This window comes from Actinia tenebrosa, unplaced genomic scaffold (assembly GCF_029948245.1).
Source record: "Actinia tenebrosa isolate PJP-AT-01 unplaced genomic scaffold, QUT_ActTen_1.0 PGA_scaffold2__45_contigs__length_23673736, whole genome shotgun sequence".
In the NCBI taxonomy this organism is placed as follows: Eukaryota; Metazoa; Cnidaria; class Anthozoa; order Actiniaria; family Actiniidae; genus Actinia; species Actinia tenebrosa.
In genome coordinates this window covers 4,805,115-4,823,804 of record NW_028292579.1, presented here as the reverse complement: position 1 = coordinate 4,823,804, position 18,690 = coordinate 4,805,115, and the positions used below count along the sequence as shown (strand labels likewise).

Sequence of the window (18,690 nt, the reverse complement as noted above, 5' to 3'; positions counted from 1 at the left end):
AATAACAAATGTTACGAACCCTGAGCATGGTTTGGCTGGAATCTAACTTTTAACTAAGGGCATTATAAGTAGCAACACCTTATTTTGCTAGCTGTCAACTTGATGGTTTTTTTCAGTTCAACAAATCAAAATACTGCAGCTACATGCATAAACCCTTTGGCTGCCTATGATAGAGAGACAATCCAAATTCTACAATTATGCTTTGTCTAAATTATCAGAGGACTTGTAGCATATGTTTCAAACTATGTGAATACCCAACTTTGAACTACCGGTATTATTTTAGATTCAGATTGATAACTCCTGCTTATAATTTAATATCGTTAGCAACAAGAAAAGCATACTCAATTGCGATAATAAATTTTCCAATTTATCAGAACTGCAAGTGAGATATCTTTCAATGTTGATTGCATTTGGAAGCAAAGGTTAATACAGTGTGTAAAGTTATGAAACCACAACCTAGTTAACTGTAATGCGAGTAGCTAGGAGGACATCATAGATATCACGCAGGGAAATCCTAAGTTACATAAAGCTCCTCATGGAATATTACATTATTAAAATCATGATTAAAATCATATTATGTGATGGCGGGCTATAGATCAAATGATTCTTGGTCTTACTCATTTATATACCATAACCAAAACATTTAATATGATAAACTCACTCTTAATGAAGACAGTGACTCATTTATTTCCTGTAAATAACAATAATTATTGTTAACTAATTATTATCAAAAATACAGAATTTTATTATCCATTATAATAATATTCATTATCATATGACCCGTATCTGCCCGGGCGTGTGCTTACAAAAACCTTCGGGAAAATGGCGTGAGCAGGACCGTATGGCTTTGAGCGAGCAGGGCGTATGAATCCATATGGCCCTGCTTGAAACCTGCGACCGTATTAACATAATTTGCAACTTTTAAGATATCTTTTATATTTATGATAAAATGCTGATTGCCCGAGTTAGGTCAGCGCTCGGTCCATATGGCATCACCTCAAGCCAAATATTTTCCCTTTAAAAAAAGCATTGCCAAGCTTGGTATACTAAGAGAAGGTTAAAATGAACTTACCAAAGTGCAATCAAGGACTTGGCTCAATACTAGTTTTACTGCCTGACTATATGGAAGCTCAACCTAGAAAAGAAAAGGAATCATTGAAGAAATTAATAGAAAACCCACAAGCATGCTGTGTGCAGTTCTCACATACCACTGGGAGCTATTGTCCAGCTGACCGCCGCCAACTGACTTCTTTATTTTTACTCAACATATGCATTACTGTAATACATTATTCTTATCATGGCAACGTGGTTTCCATGAAAAACTACTCTAAAGTCCTTCCAGCAATGCTGGCCTAGGGTTGGGGGGGGGGGAGTACTGTGGGGCTAACTAAACAGTCATGGCGGACAGCGAAAAAGCAACTGATGAAAACACTGACAACGTGACTAATATCCCTCAGCCCAGGCTCAAGTGGTGTGAGAAAACATTTTCCACTTATTTCGTTCCTCAGCCAGTGGAAAATACAACTTATAAAGCATGCGTCATGCTTCTCCAAACACTTCTCTCGTGTTCTGCCAATCCCCAAGTGCTTTTATAACTCCACACAGCACAGCAAGCAAGTTTTTTATTTCTTTTATAAAATCCAAAGGGCCCATGTGTGCTGTGTGCTCTCATAAAGCACTTTCTCCCAACCAATCAGAATGCGAGATTTATAACAGCTATTTTATAACATTGCATAATGCATGAGCACTATTTAACATCTGCTACAAACAGTAATGATTTGCAGGGTGCATTTTTGTAAGATGTGGATGGGCAACATCCTTAATTTATAGCTAGAACGGCCCAAATAAGAGTAACATATGAAATGTACCAGTAGACAAGTTTGTTATACTGCATACATCTTTGAGGGTATACATTAAATTAAGATAATGTCTAGCCTTGTAGATAAATCCTACTGCTATTATCAAAGATGTACCTTGACAGGTGCAGGACATGACACTTTCTTGGAGCCTATAAAATAAGAAATGAATGGATAAAAAGCATTTTATAAATAACACTGAATTCAATTTATAAATAATCATCAGTAACTTGAAGTGTGGAGTAAAAGCTGGCAAAGGACTAAGTTCCATGGTACATGTAACCCATTCAAAAATTGATCAATGATTGGCTCAAAGGCAAATAATAATCAACTGTGAACATAAAAATGTTATGTGCCTAACCCACAGTACAGCTCATGGGGATGTTAACATGTCCATATGTGATATTTCTGCAGCCAGTGACTATATGAACAAATGCATGTAGTGCATGCAGTAACTCCTTACATGTATGTATATGCGTATTTGTGTAGTACACTAGTCTACAGTACTACACACATTTTTCATGTGTGGAATGCTAACATTCTCAACCTGTCTGCACATGTATCTATCCTAAAACTACAAAGTACTTTCCTCACCTGTTTGTAACTCCAGCTCAACCTTCTTGTTAGACTGCTTAGAAATAACATCTTTACCATTCGGAATAGTTGCAGCCACACTATTGGTAGTTGCTGTGGATTTTGCGGCTTGTGTATTAATTGATTTGATTGGCTGGTTGGCAGTGGATGGTTGACTGGTTGAAATGTGCTTGACAGTCCTGTGCTTTATGCTTTCTGATTGGCTCAAGATGTCCAGTTTTTCGACCATTTTTTTCTTTTCTAGGTTTTTATGACTCATTTCAAAATCATCAGCATCAGTTGACTCATCATCATCATTAACAGGATCAATTGTTCTTGGTGTCTGTTTAACTTTCCTGGAATTTATATTTTTTGGTGATTTAATAGAAACATTTTGCTCTTCTCTTTTAGTGGCAGAGTCCTCTGTGGCAAGTCTGCGAAGACGAGCTGCTCGCAGATCTTCAACAGGTACTCCTATAAATACCATTAACACAATTAGAAACCTTTTGATGCATACCCTGATGAAACTCTCTTATTTTATGAATTATTTTATCAATCTAATTTATTTGTCACGAATAGACCTTACTTGTCATGGTATAATGTTTTCCCATTATAGACCCACCCTCAATCAATCACTTTAATTAATAATTTAGTGACAATCGATTGGCAATTACTGTCACATGGCAATAAGATCACACTATACACTGGATCGATCTCTGTATCATATGCCCACAAAGGAGTCTTAGGTAGTGCCGTAAAGACGCCTGGGCTCTAGTGCGCAATTTTGGCATTTTCTGACTGATATAAAAAAGACATACATGGAGAAACGCAACGCACTTTAAGACTGGTTAGCCACAGGGAACCCAGAAAATGCAGCATTCTCAAAAGAGCTTTTTTTACCTTTTCTTGATCCATTTGATCCTTTTCTTCTTCTAACAAAGATGCAACATCCAACAATAACAAGGGCTATTGTCACCAAAGCTATACCAATTTCTCTAAAATTAAGCCTTGCAAGAAATTTTGGCAGGTAGCTTTTCTTGGTGCTGGAATTCTTTTTCTGTTTTGTTTCTTTCTTCTTATACACAGTTTGCTATAAACATATCAGGTAATGGTGATTATAAATTTCTTCCTTTAAGGAAATAAAAGATAAGGTTCAATTATGCCTTCATAAACTGTCTTAAAATTAAAAATATAAAAAAGTTTTATAAAGAATCTAATTCTTTTTTTCAGAAAAAATCTAAACTCCAGGTGGGATTCAAACCAGTGACCAATGTTTGCCAGTCACACACTCTAACCACCCAGCTTCTTTACTGGGAGCTCATGATGGTGAGCAAGGTCTAGATGGTATGTTTTAACCTGGTCACTTACTGTAGGTTATACACGTATACTGTACGATAACTTAAGAGGAAAATGATTGGAAGCTATATGCTTTCCTTACCCCCAGCCATTAAAAATAATATCCCAACTTTAAACCTTACCACAACATCATTCATATAATGTTCCATTTCCTTGTGGTTGAGATGGCCATCTTTGTCACGATCATATAAGGCCATCTCCTGTGAATCAAATTATAGACAACATTAGGGGACTCAAGTTTTTGATGTGTTTTTCTCCCCTAAGCTACAGTATAAGGGTTTTTTGCTAGGTCCTCCAGGTTTCCTCTCTCCGTAAAAAATCAACTTCAAAAACTCATTAATAATTCATGAAGGAAACACAATAGAAATCATGACCATGAAGGAGGTTTTATATTTGATATAGATTTGTCTTCATTTGCATAAACTTTAACTTGGATTTTCTCTATCAAACTTGGTTCATTTCGTAAAGAATTCAGTACAATATATGAGAACATACATCATATGTTTCTTAAGCCGTTCAATAAACTCGCAGATCGTGTTTTATCAGATCTAAAAACACTCAGCTATGCCTTGTGTCCTTAAATCCTGATAAAACACTGCTCAATTATTAAACACTACATAAAAATTATTTGATGATAAAATCAAGAGCTGTATAAACCTAATTGAAAAAACGTTGTCAGGTTCAAAATAAGGTTATATCATCAAAAGCTAAGACTGAAGGGTAGCATGGGAAGACAAACAATTATGCTAATTTCATGCATATTGCAGTTTTCCCTTCCTGTGCACATTTTATGCATCGTCTAGGTTGACCAACTTTGCTCTACTGTGCATTTTTACATGTCTACATGCAATTTAATATAATACACATTTCGGAGTACCCAAAATCCTTTTAGGTCTTAGCTTTGATGATATGATCTTCTTGAACCCGACTACGTTTTTTTCAATTAGGTGTATATGTTAGATAATTCTTTGTGATTAAAACATGTTTATCTTTAGGTTATCTGTTTATTTTATTTTTTTTGGCATCCCTCAAATTTAGAGAGTTTGCTCTAAAAACTTAGACTTCTACAATACAATACCTCTTTATTCAAAATTATTTTGGGTTTTTCACCATTTTCATCTTTCATGGCATCTTCAAGGTCTTCCATGAAACTATCTCCATATTGAGCACTTTGAAGACTATAACAGTAATGAAATATCATAACCATTTCATCCTTAAAACTCTCTACGCCAGAAAGGCACACACTCATACTGTATAAAAGCAAGATTACTATTAGCCATTCCAAGTTTGAGGGGGGAAATGGGTCAAGTTGTCATTATAGTACATTGTGGGGCTGTTTTAGTGGATGTTAGATGCTATCTTGGAAATGTCCCCTAAAACAGTCCCAAAATGCACTGTATGTAATGCCAACTTGACACAGTTTTCCCCCCAACCATGGAACTGCTAATATAATAGACTTTTCATGAAGTTGCGACCATAAAACAATGGCTCCCAGTCAAGGTTAGACTTGGTGTGTAAAAACATACATTTACTGTATTTTACTCAGGAAAGGTCTATTTATCTGTTATTAAATATAGACTACAATAGAATATAAGCAATTGTCTGTTCTGAGTGGTTCCTTTACTACTACAGTAGGATACCAACTCAATCAATCTGTGACTAACATTGTTTCCCCTTGAAATGAATGTGAAATAAAATCTAATAGTCTTAAAAACTGCCTCCTCAAATTCTTTTTGCCTATTTTTTTGAGTGGGGTGGGGGTGGGGGTGGGGAGTTTGGAGCGGATTATTACCCAAGGGAATCCCAAGAAGCATTATATATTTTTCGGTTTCGCATTCACACAATGCGTTGGGATTCCTGTGGCAAGAAAATATCTAAACCTTTTGACTCAAAGTGTAGTTTTTTTCATACTTTCAAATAATCATACCACAAATACTATAGAAAAACTTTATATCACATTCATTAGTGAGAATTCCATGTTTTCAAAGAGGAAAGTTCCCCTATCCAGACTGATAAGGAAGTGCGGATTTTACCGTCAAATACAAAGCATAAAATGTCATTTATTCTTACCTGGTTAAACCAAATCCAACAAAAGTGACAACAAATAACAGTCTATTGATTCCCAACAACATTCTCATTAGGATGTAATCCTAAATTTTGATTTAAATTTTATATAAAAAGCTGAGTCATGGAACGAGAACTCAGTCTCTGTTTATATTCGTGGAACTGAGCCCGCGAAATGCTTTCGCACTGATGCATTATGGGTACTTGATACTAAGGGAGGGAGGGGTGGGAAAATAGAAATTAAGGATCCCATCTTTGAAAAATCTGAAAACAATTTAATTCGCTTTATAGCTGTAGGTTTTCTAATTGATTTGATTGCTTAAATACGAATTATGGACACATTTGTTTTTTGAATTTAGAATACTTTTATAATTCATTCAAAACCCAGCAGAAAAACAGATAACATTTCAAACGATGATAGAAAGAAGGAAAAATAAATAAATAAAAACTAGCTTTACTTTCACAGAAGGTTTTTTTCCTTCTTAACTCACCCAAGCTGTTATTTGATTGTTACGCTCACGAATTTCGTTTTACCTCCATCCCAGAATGCATTGCCAGTTCATTTTCCAAGATGGCGGCGAGGTCGAGGGTGCTACAGTTGTATCGTCAGTTATTGAGAGAGGGTCAGAAGTTCAGCGATTATAATTATAGGTAATGATAAGTTGTACATGATCTTTAAGAGCTTATATTCTTGATTTTATTCTTACTTGTCATCTTGCATATCTTCATTTTGGACAGAGGCAAAATTCACCGTCACGTAAATATGCACGTGTTATTTTTCTCGTTTGTAAAACTGAAGTGGTTTTATTTGAATTTTGCTGATCGATCATGTAAGAAAAATCAATCTATGCACTTACGTAGGAAGCATTCTAATATATTGGAAGTACAGGAATATCATTATCATTAAATCTTGTGTAAACAAGAATAGCAATCCTTGTTATGCAATGACATGCGTGTATGTGTAGCTCATGCATCAATAGGCCATTTCACGGATCCCGTTACTCAACCTCAGCCTCGTCAGCGTGTAATTATTCTTTAGAATTTGACTACAGTCCGCAGTAATGAAAGGAATTTACACATCAACGAACAATTGAAACATATTTTCCATACATCACCCGGCAACATTCCACTGGTATGCTATCTGTGGCTGTAATGAATATTTTTGTTGTTAAAGGATTGGTGATTGATTAGCGTGCTTCCATTGATTTTTGGGTGCATGCGGGAGGTTGCTAAGCATGAAGGAAGTGTAAGAGTCGCACGAGGCGTAGCTGAGTGTGACTCTAGCTTTTTGAGTGCTTAAGCAACTGACCAAGTGCACCCAAAACTTGATGGATGCACACTAATTGATAAACAATGCTCTTATAACATAGCAAAAGCACAAAAAATCTTTGTTAATCGAGATAAATTCAAATTTTTTTTCCTAACGAAATCTCCATTACTTAGTGTGTGCTACTCAACTAACGTCAGTGTGCACAATCGATTTTTGGATGCAGGCTCATGCTTGCTAATTTTTCAATCAGAGCGTGCATTATATCGTGGCTATGTTATAATAATTATCACATCATTGTGAGGCTACAGCAAATGGGGCTCATTTGCATGTCTCACTCTTCCAGAAAAGTAGACCATTTTTTAACAGGGCAATATCGAGATAGGTCCTCCTTTGTAAAAAAAATATTCGACCACCCTTCGATTCTATTTTTTGATTTTTTTAAAAATCCCCCTAGACATATATCATATAGTGGTCCTTAACATCATAGTTATTGCATTGTTACTTATGCTCTACATTTTTCACAAGGGAATATGCTTTACGAAGAACAAGAGATGGTTTTAAAAGCAATAAAGATATCATCAATACAGAAGATATAGGCCAGTTAATAGAGAAAGCACAAATGAATTTAGAAATTGTAAAAAGACAAGTAAGTGCATATATATAGTTACTTAAAAGTTTTTTACTGTGATTCTTAATATTCTGCAAATTTGGTGGTTGAGAGCTGCCTGTTGGAATTTGGTTTTTCACTGTAGCCAGTCAATTAAAAATACAAAAGGTGCTAAATGATTAGTTTTGGTTGACTGGAGCAAAAAAAAAAAAAACAATTCCTTAATTGAACAAGCTGTTGATTTCTGATGTTGCAGAATATTAAAGGGGGACTAGCACGAAAATTGGTCAAATTTTCAAAACTCTTCAAAAAGTCGCTCTTATGATCAATATTACTTACATAAATATTTCCTGAGTATTTTTTTTACATATTCCCGCAAGAAGTCCGTTAAATTTTCGTTTTTCTTCGTGGCCGCCATTAATCAGTTGTCGCTTCTCTGTTCTCTCGGGGGAGTCTGGGTCGAGCGGATATGACGTCACTTACTCAACCCAAACAAACCAACGTGAGAAATTTGCTAAGGAAATACATGTGAAGTACGGGTAGCGCGCCGGTAATTCGGAGCTTTATCTGTATTTATTTCCTCAAAAATTAAAAACTATTAAGAATGCCATCTAATCGTTGTGTGGTTCAGGGATGCAGTAATAAATCTGATCCAAAAAATGGCATTTCAGTGCATTCTTCGCCGATTAACGAGCTGGAACGCGCGAAGTGGAAGCGTTTTGTCACGACGCACCGCATTAACTTCGAGCCTGAAAATCGTTTCACTGTGTGCTCTGAGCATTTTGAGGATAGCTGCTTTGAAAGAGCAGTGCATTTTGAAGGCTCAAAGAGAATACTAAAGCCGGGATCTGTACCAACTCTTTGGAAGCCCGAAATCAACAGTCAGGACGAACTTATCAGTGACAGAAGCCGCCGACAGGTGAGTAGCACAAACTTCTCTACGCTTTAGCCAAAAAAATTATAATACTCTTAAGATTTTAGGTAGGTAGTGGTGAGAATTCAAAATTGCAATTACTATCATAACTTTCTAGGATCAGCAGTACTCTTGCTTGCTTTTTAATAACCTTTATATTCATCTGCGTGAAAATTTCGCAGCGCGCCGACATATTAAAGCGACCAGATTGCGCCAACATCATGCATTGTTTATTGATCAATGAGTCGTAATATTTCAATCAATAGATTACAAACCAAGATTTACACTCTTTAACTTTAATTTCCTGAAATCCGTAAATTATAAAAAATGCTTTAGAACAATTTGGCGTTTATGTTGTGTTTACCGCAACAAAAGTCATTTATTTCAACTCTGTTATGAATATCAGCTGACAGTAATGTGCGAAAATCTATCAAATAAGATATGTTCTGATTTGCTTGAATTACATTGAAATAGTAAGTCATCTCAAAAACACTATATGAACGGGTATGGATAAACAATTATGTAAAGCGAAAAAACCCATCCTACTACCGTAAAATATATAGCCGGCCGATGTCGAATAATCATCATCTAAAAAGGCCATGTATCTTTTCCACAGATAATACGAGACATGGCAATCAACAAGTCGACGAACGATGATTCAAATACGATTGATAATGCGACTGGAGATACGACTGAAAATACGATGATTCAGATAAATGTTTCGGAAAATGACGAGGTTATCGACGAGTCTGGTGACAGTGTTAATATCTTAGTAATGGATACTTTGGAATCATCTGTGAAAGTGGAAATCCCAGGTACTTCCACCTGCAACGAAGATTTCCAAGAACAAACCCTGGAAAAAGTAAGTATAATTGGCGTTAATGTGTAAGGATTTTTCAAAGGGTATTCTAGGGCCAATTATTAGTCAGGGGCCTGCAGAACTAGTGACAGTGTAACCTTATACAACAAACATTTAGTTCAAAGAAACACTTTTTTCATTTGCATTCAAGCAAGTCACAGTTTTTTATTCAAAATTTTCAAATTGTAAATTTATCAGGATCAAGCTGCAAAGTATGGAGAAATCGAAGAAAAGCTAAAACTCTCCAAGAGAAAGGTGAAAAGCTTGCAAACAAAAATCCGCAGGATGGAAAAAAAAGAAGAAGAGCTACTTGGTGCTTTAGGAGAGAAAGTAAAAAAAGGGCAAATGATCACTACAAGTAAGGATGCTGTTATCAAATTAAAAATTAAATAATATCATTCACTGTTTCAGTAATAAAAGTATTTTGATTCTAGGTACTCAGACATATTACTATGACTTCGATAATACTGCCAAGGACAATGAAGAAAGGGCCGATGTAGACTGGGAACTCGATCCAGAGCATGAAGACCAAATAAATGGCATGGGAGTCGAGGGAGAAGAGCAGCCCCAATTGGAAGATGAGGAAATGGTCAATCCCGAAGAAAATGAAAAAAAGTATTTAGAATTGGCAGATGATGATGAAACTAAAGAACAAAATGTTAACTTTAGGTATGCTTGTTTTTATTCACAATGTCAAATGAGCTAACAAAATATTATAGTACCTTGTACCATTGACATCTGAAAATACTTATTTTAACCAGGTTGGATATTGATGGCAAGAATCCCCGTGAAGAGCCAAAAGCAATAGTGTTCTTGTCAAGACTTCTAATCCTGTTCCAGGTTTGTCGGTCTTGCTTAAGCTCCAAGCAAAAGGTTGAGATCAACCAGTCTGGGACATATATTGCTGTGACAGCCAAATGTGAAAATTGCAACCAAGTATTTTCATGGGGAAGCCAACCAAAACTACTTGGGAAGTTTCCAGCTGGCAACCTATTACTCAGCCTTGCAGTATTGTGTGCTGGTGCCTCTATAAGGAAAATACTTCTGGTGTTTAAACATATGAATGTGTTGGCATTCCATGAGGCCACTTACTACTACCATCAGCGTCGTTTACTAATACCTACGATTGTTACATTCTGGCGGTCTTACAAGCAAAACATTATAGATAAGCTTGCAGGAAAAGAAGTTGAATTGGCTGGGGATGGAAGACATGACAGCATGGGTCACTCTGCCAAGTTCTGTACTTATTCAATCTTCTGCTGTACTATTGGTCTTATTATTGATGTAATCCTTGTCCAGGTACTATTTAGAATTTTAAATGCACATTAAAGTTTTCTCTTAAATTAATTTGTTTTTAAATTAATTATATATTTTCAGTCCAATGAAGCCGGTAGCAGTACTGCAATGGAATTTCTTGGTCACCAAAGAGCCTTTGCTTACTTGTTAACAACTGGTTTGATAATCAAGTCATTCATTTCTGATCGCCATAAATCGATTGCAAAGTGGATGAGAGAGGAATGCCCAAAAAAGTGTAGAGAGGTTGGGAAACCTGTGATAAACCATTTCTTTGATTTATGGCATGTAGCAAAAAGTAAGTAAATAAATTTATTAAGTAGGTTTTTTCACACACAGAATGGTTGGATAAACCCATATTAAGGCACTGTAATCTGGGAAAGCCAAAATAAATATAAACTGGAATGTTAAAAGTTATCCACATGCAATGCCATGTTTTCAGTTAATATTTTCTTTATTTTATAGAAATTCAGAAGATACTCAACAAGTTAAGCAAGGAAAAAACATGTGAGATAATTGGACGATGGTCAAAAGCATGCGTAAGGCATTTCTACTGGTCAGTTATTTCTACGAAGGAACTACTAGGTGAAGTGAAACTTGCAAAGTTTCAAGCTTTTTTCTGCCATGTGGTTAATAAACACAAGGAACTTCCAAATAAATTATTTAATGCCTGCCATCATGGTCCAGTCATTCAAGAAAAAGTTTGGATGACCAGAGGTAATGAAAATATTGCTATTCATTGTTATTCTTTAAAAGTTATTTCAAGAAATAATTTTAAGTTTATACCTATTTCAGGTTCAGAGGCATATGAAAAACTAGTAGAGGCATTAAGTAAGACTGCTCTAATTAAAGCGATCAAGAAAACGTCATCAAATGGACAGACAAGTTGCCTAGAAGGCTATCATTCTGTAATAAACCATTTTGCACCAAAAATGCTAGCCTTCTCTTATCTTGGAATGCTTAGCAGGTAGGAACAACAAATATGTGTAATACACAATAGTTAGCTTGTAATGGTGTTTTAACAAAAAAACATCCAACAAGTAAAATAATATAGTACATACATGAAACATACTGAGAAATGATACACAAGCTATAAAACATCACATAGTAAATACTTTAATTAACAAGTAGAGCTCATCCTAGTCTTCATCTGTCATGTCCTTAGAAAAAGAAAAGAAAACATTAATTTAGTTAGTGACAATAATAAGAAAGTAATAACTCATATCATTATCATACCATCATTATTGTACTAACTCAAGCTCTGTTTGCATAACAGAACCATTTTAGCAGCACTTCATTTCAATTATAATTTGAATCGAGAGCCAATCGAGATGCAAAGCATAAGTATGGGGAAGCCACAGTAAAGGAAGCGAAAACACCACAGAATTATGGTATGTTCAATTCACTCAGACATATTTGAACTATTTCTTATGGAAATAATTGCCTATATATGCTGCACCTTTTTCACTGCTAAGGCTGTATTCATTATGTATGCCAGCGGTGGGAGGTGAATTGTTTCCCAATATAGTGTAAAATCTCATGCTTCACTATATCACTATCAGACAGAGAAGAATGTGAAGTCTATCCAGTGTACAAACAAAACATAATTCAGATCCCCCATACATAATTGATATTTAGCCAAATAAAGCAAATATCACTTGATTTTACAGATTATGTCTGTGACATTTATAAAACGCTAGTGGAAACACCACGAAATGACCTGAAGCAGGTTGAAATAGAGCTTAAAGAAAGTATTCCTGAACCAGTGTGCTCTGCCTTGGATAAAGAGTCACATTCGGATGCTATCACCAAGCATAAGAAGAGAAAGTCAATGGAAATTACAATAGTACCACCTACATGTACAGGTATTTATAGCTACTCTAGGCACTAGTTTCTTATTGAGGGAACAAAATTGATAGAATCACAACAATTTTGTTTTTCTTTAGAACAAGAATTACAGCAAGGATCAGCCAGGGGATCAAATAAAAGAAAAGCGCCTACGTGCCGAACATGTGGAGCCCCCAGAAAGGGACATAAGAGAGGACAGTGCCAAACTGACTAGTAGTTTACTCTCTGAAGTTTATTCTTAGTTTTTACTATGTTGTAAGCAATAGTTATCATACTATACCTCTGAATCGTTCTGTTCCTCTTCATCTTCTTCTTGGAAGCCTTTATATTCTCCATCTTCAGAGGGAAATCGAGCTCTAATAGTGCTGTACGCACAGCATGGTAGGGGAAGCCGCTTTGAATTTCCAAGATATTCCCAAACCAGTCGGGTGAACTGCCGATATGATACGGATCTCAGAAACCTATGTGAATATTATATTTTTTTAAGCATTAAAGAGTAAATCAATCGATTACCGGAGACGTGTACGAAATCATAAATAAATAAACACAAAATTGACTTGATTAGCACTTACTGAGACTTAGTAGCACGTCCTTGTTCATAAAAGGAAGTATAACGCTGATTCTTGCGCGTTCTCAACCCTACAGCAGCGATTTCCAGTACCCACTCATCGAGGCAGCCAGGACTAAAACCAGGGTGAGCGGTGATACACGAAGGAGGCTCTCCAGGACCTTCTTCGACCAACTGATTCAGTTTTTCCTGGCATTGGTCAATATCGGCGCAGCAAAAACACTCCTCTGGCTTTGTGACGAGGTCCAAGGAACAACGATTACACTTGCACCTACAATGGCAATAGAAACTAAGTTAGTAAGTTTTGAGAATGTAGAATACTATAAATTGCTATCTACAATATGGAAACTTTCTGACATACCATGAGCGAACTTCCACCTCTTCTTCAAAGCGTTTGTTCAACATAGTAAGTTGCTCTTCTTCTTCGGCTACTTCACGTTGATATTGCAGGCTTTCTTCTTGAGTAGCCACCGGCTCAAAGTCTTCAGCACCAGTGGAAGTAAATAATTCTTCTAGGTCTGAGCCAGAACTCTCAGAAACGTTGGAAGAACTCGAAGAATAGGTCTCATCCGCCATGTTATCTACTAAATTTTACTAGTTTACAAGACGCTTGTTGAGTAAGTGACGTCACAAGAAGAAACCGCTGACGCAAACTTGCGGGCTCGGCAGGCGACAACGAAGCAATGGCGACCAGCGATTTTTCATGAGTTTTAAGTCGAAAATTTAACCGTTTTCTTTCTAAATCGACGAAATTTCCGTGAAATAAGAAAAATCAGGTTATATATCACCACCTGGGTTGAAGAAATTGGCTTTTAAAATTGACCAATTTTCGTACTAGTCCCCCTTTAAGAATTGCAGTAAGCACTTTAATTTGTGGTGATGATGATATGCAATCGTAATATTGCAATACTGTAAGTACATGTAATAGGTTCAAATGCTGACAAAAGACATGGCACATAGTTACCTTTTTTTATTCTGGAACAAAACAAAATCACTATTTTGTCCATTAATAGTAATAGATTCCCGATGATCTTGACACTTTAGGCCCTTTTACATGTTGAAACTTTTAGCTGAAACTCGTTTGTAACAGCGTTTTGAGGAGAGTTTCACTCGAGTGTTACACAGGGCAATATTTTTGTGAAACCACTATCAACCACCTTGTTTATCTTGTCTGCTTACTGGCAATGCTGGGCTCAGATTAGATTGCTCACTGGGGCATGTTGAAGAAAAGAGGGGTGTTACATTTGCAAGAGTAGAAAGCACTTCTTGTAACAAAAGTTTCACAGAGCTGGGAGTGTTACATTGTTGGAATTTGTTCTGGACCTGAAACTTGTCTCGCAATGCTGTTACACTCAAGTTTCAACATGTAACAGGGCCTTGTTTGGTAACAAATTTTCCATGGTTTTTATTCACAGGCTATTCTCAACGCAATGTATAAACACCAAAAGCTTGTGGTAGAAAAACAATGATGGTGTTCTGTGATTAGCAAGTATAAGTATATATATGCCAATAATGCCAACAAATTGATTTAAAAGACAGTATGTACATGTTCTTGGACTTCATGGCTCTGGCCAGTTCAGCCAGATTAAAGCAATTAGCATCACAGTATAATGGACAAGTATTCCAAGCAAGTACATGGCCATGCATTTACACCTGCCTTGGAACTCTGATAGCAACACTGTGAAAAGGCTTCAGCAACACTATGTGGAGGTTTTCAAAGTTTGCCATTTTCATGGTTCTGTATGTAACCTTGATATCTTGGATTTTTTGGTGTCCATTAATTTAAAAAAATATTAAAATGATAACAATATTGACAAATATAACGAAAGGAACGATGTAGATGGATGTCAAGGAAGTGGAAACATGGAAATTGCTTAATTCTGAGGGGAATAGTTTTGTTATGAAATTTGAATTATTTTGCTTACTGTATGATGACAGGCAGTGGACTTGTTTTTGAGTAGAGTTTAGAAATTTATATTTTTCTAGGCTTTCAAAGGTCTAAAATGTATATTTTGTCATTATTTAAAAGAATATTTGACCACTTTAAAATACTATTTTTTAAATTATGTACCAAGCACTTCAAAGTCAAGTTCTCTCTCTTCACTAATTGACTGGAACCTCAGGAAAGTTGTCTGTTTTGTGGTCCCTCTATGGAGATGTTTTCCTTGGATTTGCCTCAGGGAATATCGTTGTCTCAGGACCACAAAACACACTTTTTACCTCGGTTCTAGTTAAAGAGTTTTAGTTGTTACACCATTTAATTTCTTGTTCATCACCAGCATGCATGTTGTTGTTGATTTAAAAATTTAATATGCACACACAGGCTGTAGGGCTTGGGTATAAGTGTAACATATTTAGTAATAAGGCTGACAACTTTCCTTTGCCACATTCAGTGATGGCACCCAGAAAGTGATGAAAGTGTAAAAGAGATATGATAATGACAACAGGGCTAAGAATTATTTGCCAGTCATTGGACAATGTCCAGCCAGAGCTTATCCAGGTAAATGATTCTTTGCCTTGCTGGTCATTTTAACCAGTAGTGTTGAGCCAGAAAGGGGGTATGACTCACTGAGCGTAAACTAATTTGGCTGGTTATCATGAGAGACAACTGACCAGCCATTATGTTTTTCCCTTTGAGCTTAATTCTCTGAGAGAGTGTACAGCAAGGTTATTTTATTATACAGCGGTATCTCTATTAAGCAGATGCTCCTTCAGGACCTTGCTTGTTGTCCATTTAATAAAAGGAGTATGCTGTATTGAGGTTTTTTCACACACGAGTATGACTTGAATAAAGTCGAAATATTGTAATTCTACATCTCCTCGTCTTTTATCCAAAACTTGGATTTATAACGATGCTTTCCATACTCAGAACCGTTTTCATCTTGTTGTATTGAGGTTTGTTATTACATTAAATACAGTGTACCTCTATTAGGAGGACACCTTCAGGAACCACAGGGAACCCGGCTATATTTTTTTGCTTCCTTTAGAAAAGTAACTTTGCTCTTTGTGGGTTTCCTGTGTTGTGATCGGTTTCCTTTTACATAAGCTGTAATCAGATCTGCGCTGTAATCAGATCGGCCCTGTAAACTGATAGCCAATTAAATTCAAATCAATAACCGTTGGTGTTTTGTTTCTTATGGGTTGCCTGTGGTGTGTAACGCACTTTCTTTTGAGTGTTTACTAGGGAGTGCGTTACCAACCATTAATAATTTGCATAAAATAGCCAAGTTACTTTTCTAAAAGAAGCAAAAAAATATAGCCGGGTTCCCTTTGCAGGAACTTGTCTGGTGTCTGCTTAATAATGGGGTGTCTACTGTATAGAGGTTTGTTTTAGAGTTAATACAGTGGTACCTCTATAAGCAGACACACCTTCTGGACCTTACCTGTATCTTTTCTTAATGTGAAAGTTTTCTGTAAGCAGTTCAAAACGTTTTAGCACGTTTTTGTTATGGCTTCCCTGACTTGCAAAAGACATATCTTTCTTACTTGGTGAAGCCAATAAATTATGAACACAATAAAATAATGCAACAGCATTGTGAGACTTACTTGGAATATGACTTACTTTTTTCACTATAGATCATATCAAAAAAAGGTGTACATGAAAATCCTGCTGGACAAACCACTGTATAAAGGCTTTGCAACGTCACATGGTGGCAGCCATGACAGGAGACACAATGATTATAGTCTTTTTTTCCCTCACTGGCCTGGGAAGCTAAATTCTTTCTTGTGTAAACCAGTTTAGACCGGATTTAATTGTTTCTGCCTCCTGTTGTGGCTGTCATTGCATAATGGTGCAAATCCTCTTTTGAGAGTAAAATAACATGATCAATAATGCAGGGCTTTTTCATGAGACTAGCTGCATTTTGACGGGAAGTTTTAGCCATAGTTGGTAGAGGGGCACTAACAATGGCCTGGTCATCTCTTATTATCCCTCTGAAATATCTGTATCAGTTATCGTAGCTTTGTACGCATATTGCATCAAAGTTTCTGGTCATAGTTCAGCAGACTAAAACTGTGAAACCTATGTACAGCAGTTGGAACATTACCAATTGTGCTAGCCAAAAACCCTGTGGCCACAGAGAACGTCCTGTTCTAACAGGATTTCAATTATGGCTAATCTAAATAAAATACAGTCAAGTCAACAAAAAATGATGCCACTCAGCCTTCGAATCGGCGCCCAAATGCGCTTCAAGTTAAAACTTCCTGTTTTGTAAATTGGTCTTTGTTAGCGTGAATCCAGCTGCTTTGCTGCTTTGCTATCAACGGAAGATAACGATTCCTAACTTGTGTTTTTGGTATACGTCTCACGGGGTGGTCATCGTGTTATGTCCCATCATGTTATGCAAGCCCGGTAGGTGTTGCGTGAGTCGCGGTCAAAAATAGCTCCTTGGCTTAAGGACCACGACACTAAATGAATTCTGACTCCAGCCCCCCCCCCCCCCCCCCCCCCTCCTCTCGCACCACACACACATCCCACCCCATGGATCCATTTGTTGTACTGCTGAAGCGGCATAATGATACAACATTTTACAATGATACAACATTTACGAAAGGTCTGTTTTCTCAGGCTAGTTTCTATGTTCATATTCGAATGAGGTCTCGCGGGAAAAAACTCGTTCGAGTATATTTTTGTATTAAAACTATACTCAAATTGATTACAAATTCTGAACACCTTTAGGAATGATTCCAGTAGTGTGTTTGCCAATAAAACAAATTAGACAGACACTTAGTTGGTATCTAGTTTGATACCTGGTTGGTATCGCAGAGCTGCTGAGACCGACATACGTAGACATTAAATCGGGTTTATTTGATTCTTCAATGAATGAAGGGTAACGTGCGCGCGCGACGAATCTAGAGTTGTTTGACGATGTCACCCAAAGGTTATGGCTGTGTCTGTTAAAGTTTGGGCTTTCTATTCATATACCCGCTATTCTGCAGTTCTATTTCGTAGTTTGCGCTTACTGATAAGTGCGCCAGCTTCAAATTTTACGATTTTCTTTTTTGTTCACAGACTACCGTAGATGAAAGAAGATTGGAAGGGACGAAAGGAACGGAAGACGTCATTTGTAAGGAACTAACACAAGATAAAACGAGATCTCACTGTCTATCAGTTTGGAGTTAAAGAAGACTGGAAGGGACAGAAGGAACGGAAGACGTTATTTGTAAAGAACTAACACAAGATAAAACGATATCTCACTGTCTATCAGTTTGGAGTTAAAGAAGACTGGAAGGGACGGAATACGTTATTTGTAAGGAACTAACACAAGATAAAACGAGATCTCACTGTCTATGAGTTTGGAGTTAAAAAGAATGATCATAAATAACCTGAACCACTGAGCTCAGGATGTCGGTTATTAACAAATTTTCAATTCAATATTGTTGGATGAAATGGTAATTTGGAATTAAACTTCATGTTTCTTATCGATTCACAAAAGCAAGCACAGCATTGGCGCGGCTCATGGCTGATAAACATGGTTAATTTT

At 36.6% G+C, this 18,690-nt stretch overlaps 4 protein-coding genes across 7 annotated transcripts in view; 2 read left to right on the top strand and 2 right to left on the bottom strand.

The window, feature by feature from the left end:
* The window catches only part of LOC116303263 (uncharacterized), a 33,554-nt gene extending 27,546 nt beyond the window's left edge, over positions 1–6,008 (bottom strand). The window contains exons 1-8 of the mRNA XM_031712774.2: positions 5,856–6,008; positions 4,864–4,963; positions 3,908–3,985; positions 3,330–3,519; positions 2,451–2,903; positions 1,974–2,008; positions 1,073–1,135; positions 662–691 (exon numbers count right to left, since the gene is read on the bottom strand). Coding sequence (XP_031568634.2) covers positions 662–691; positions 1,073–1,135; positions 1,974–2,008; positions 2,451–2,903; positions 3,330–3,519; positions 3,908–3,985; positions 4,864–4,963; positions 5,856–5,923 — 1,017 coding nt within the window. The 5' untranslated portion in view covers positions 5,924–6,008. The remainder of the gene's footprint in view (positions 1–661; positions 692–1,072; positions 1,136–1,973; positions 2,009–2,450; positions 2,904–3,329; positions 3,520–3,907; positions 3,986–4,863; positions 4,964–5,855) is intronic.
* A 412-nt stretch (positions 6,009–6,420) lies between these two features.
* LOC116303267 (LYR motif-containing protein 4) lies at positions 6,421–16,759 on the top strand. The gene is made up of 3 exons (XM_031712781.2): positions 6,421–6,500; positions 7,645–7,765; positions 14,623–16,759. The coding sequence occupies exons 1-3, from the start codon at positions 6,421–6,423 to the stop codon at positions 14,674–14,676; spliced, it is 255 nt and encodes an 84-aa protein (XP_031568641.2). The 3' UTR covers positions 14,677–16,759.
* Positions 8,117–11,762, top strand: LOC148909047 (uncharacterized). 3 transcript variants are annotated; one of them, XM_089034727.1, is made up of 8 exons: positions 8,316–8,645; positions 9,256–9,501; positions 9,697–9,856; positions 9,933–10,167; positions 10,260–10,797; positions 10,876–11,089; positions 11,257–11,508; positions 11,587–11,762. In XM_089034727.1, the coding sequence occupies exons 1-8, from the start codon at positions 8,331–8,333 to the stop codon at positions 11,760–11,762; spliced, it is 2,136 nt and encodes a 711-aa protein (XP_088890853.1). In that variant the 5' UTR covers positions 8,316–8,330. The 3 variants fall into 3 exon arrangements, with proteins under 3 accessions (XP_088890854.1, XP_088890853.1, XP_088890852.1); XM_089034728.1 differs by lacking the exon at positions 11,587–11,762 and having other exon boundaries at positions 8,117–8,645; positions 10,876–11,037; positions 11,257–11,370; XM_089034726.1 differs by having other exon boundaries at positions 11,257–11,762.
* Positions 11,227–13,783, bottom strand: LOC148909046 (uncharacterized). Of its 2 annotated transcripts, none has more exons than XM_089034730.1 (4): positions 13,569–13,783; positions 13,212–13,478; positions 12,920–13,100; positions 11,227–11,951 (listed from the first exon to the last, which is right to left on the bottom strand). In XM_089034730.1, exons 1-4 carry the CDS (start codon positions 13,781–13,783, stop codon positions 11,931–11,933), a joined length of 684 nt encoding a protein of 227 aa, XP_088890856.1. In that variant the 3' UTR covers positions 11,227–11,930. The 2 variants fall into 2 exon arrangements, with proteins under 2 accessions (XP_088890856.1, XP_088890855.1); XM_089034729.1 differs by lacking the exon at positions 11,227–11,951 and adding an exon at positions 12,519–12,593.
* Positions 16,760–18,690: the final 1,931 nt, after the last annotated feature.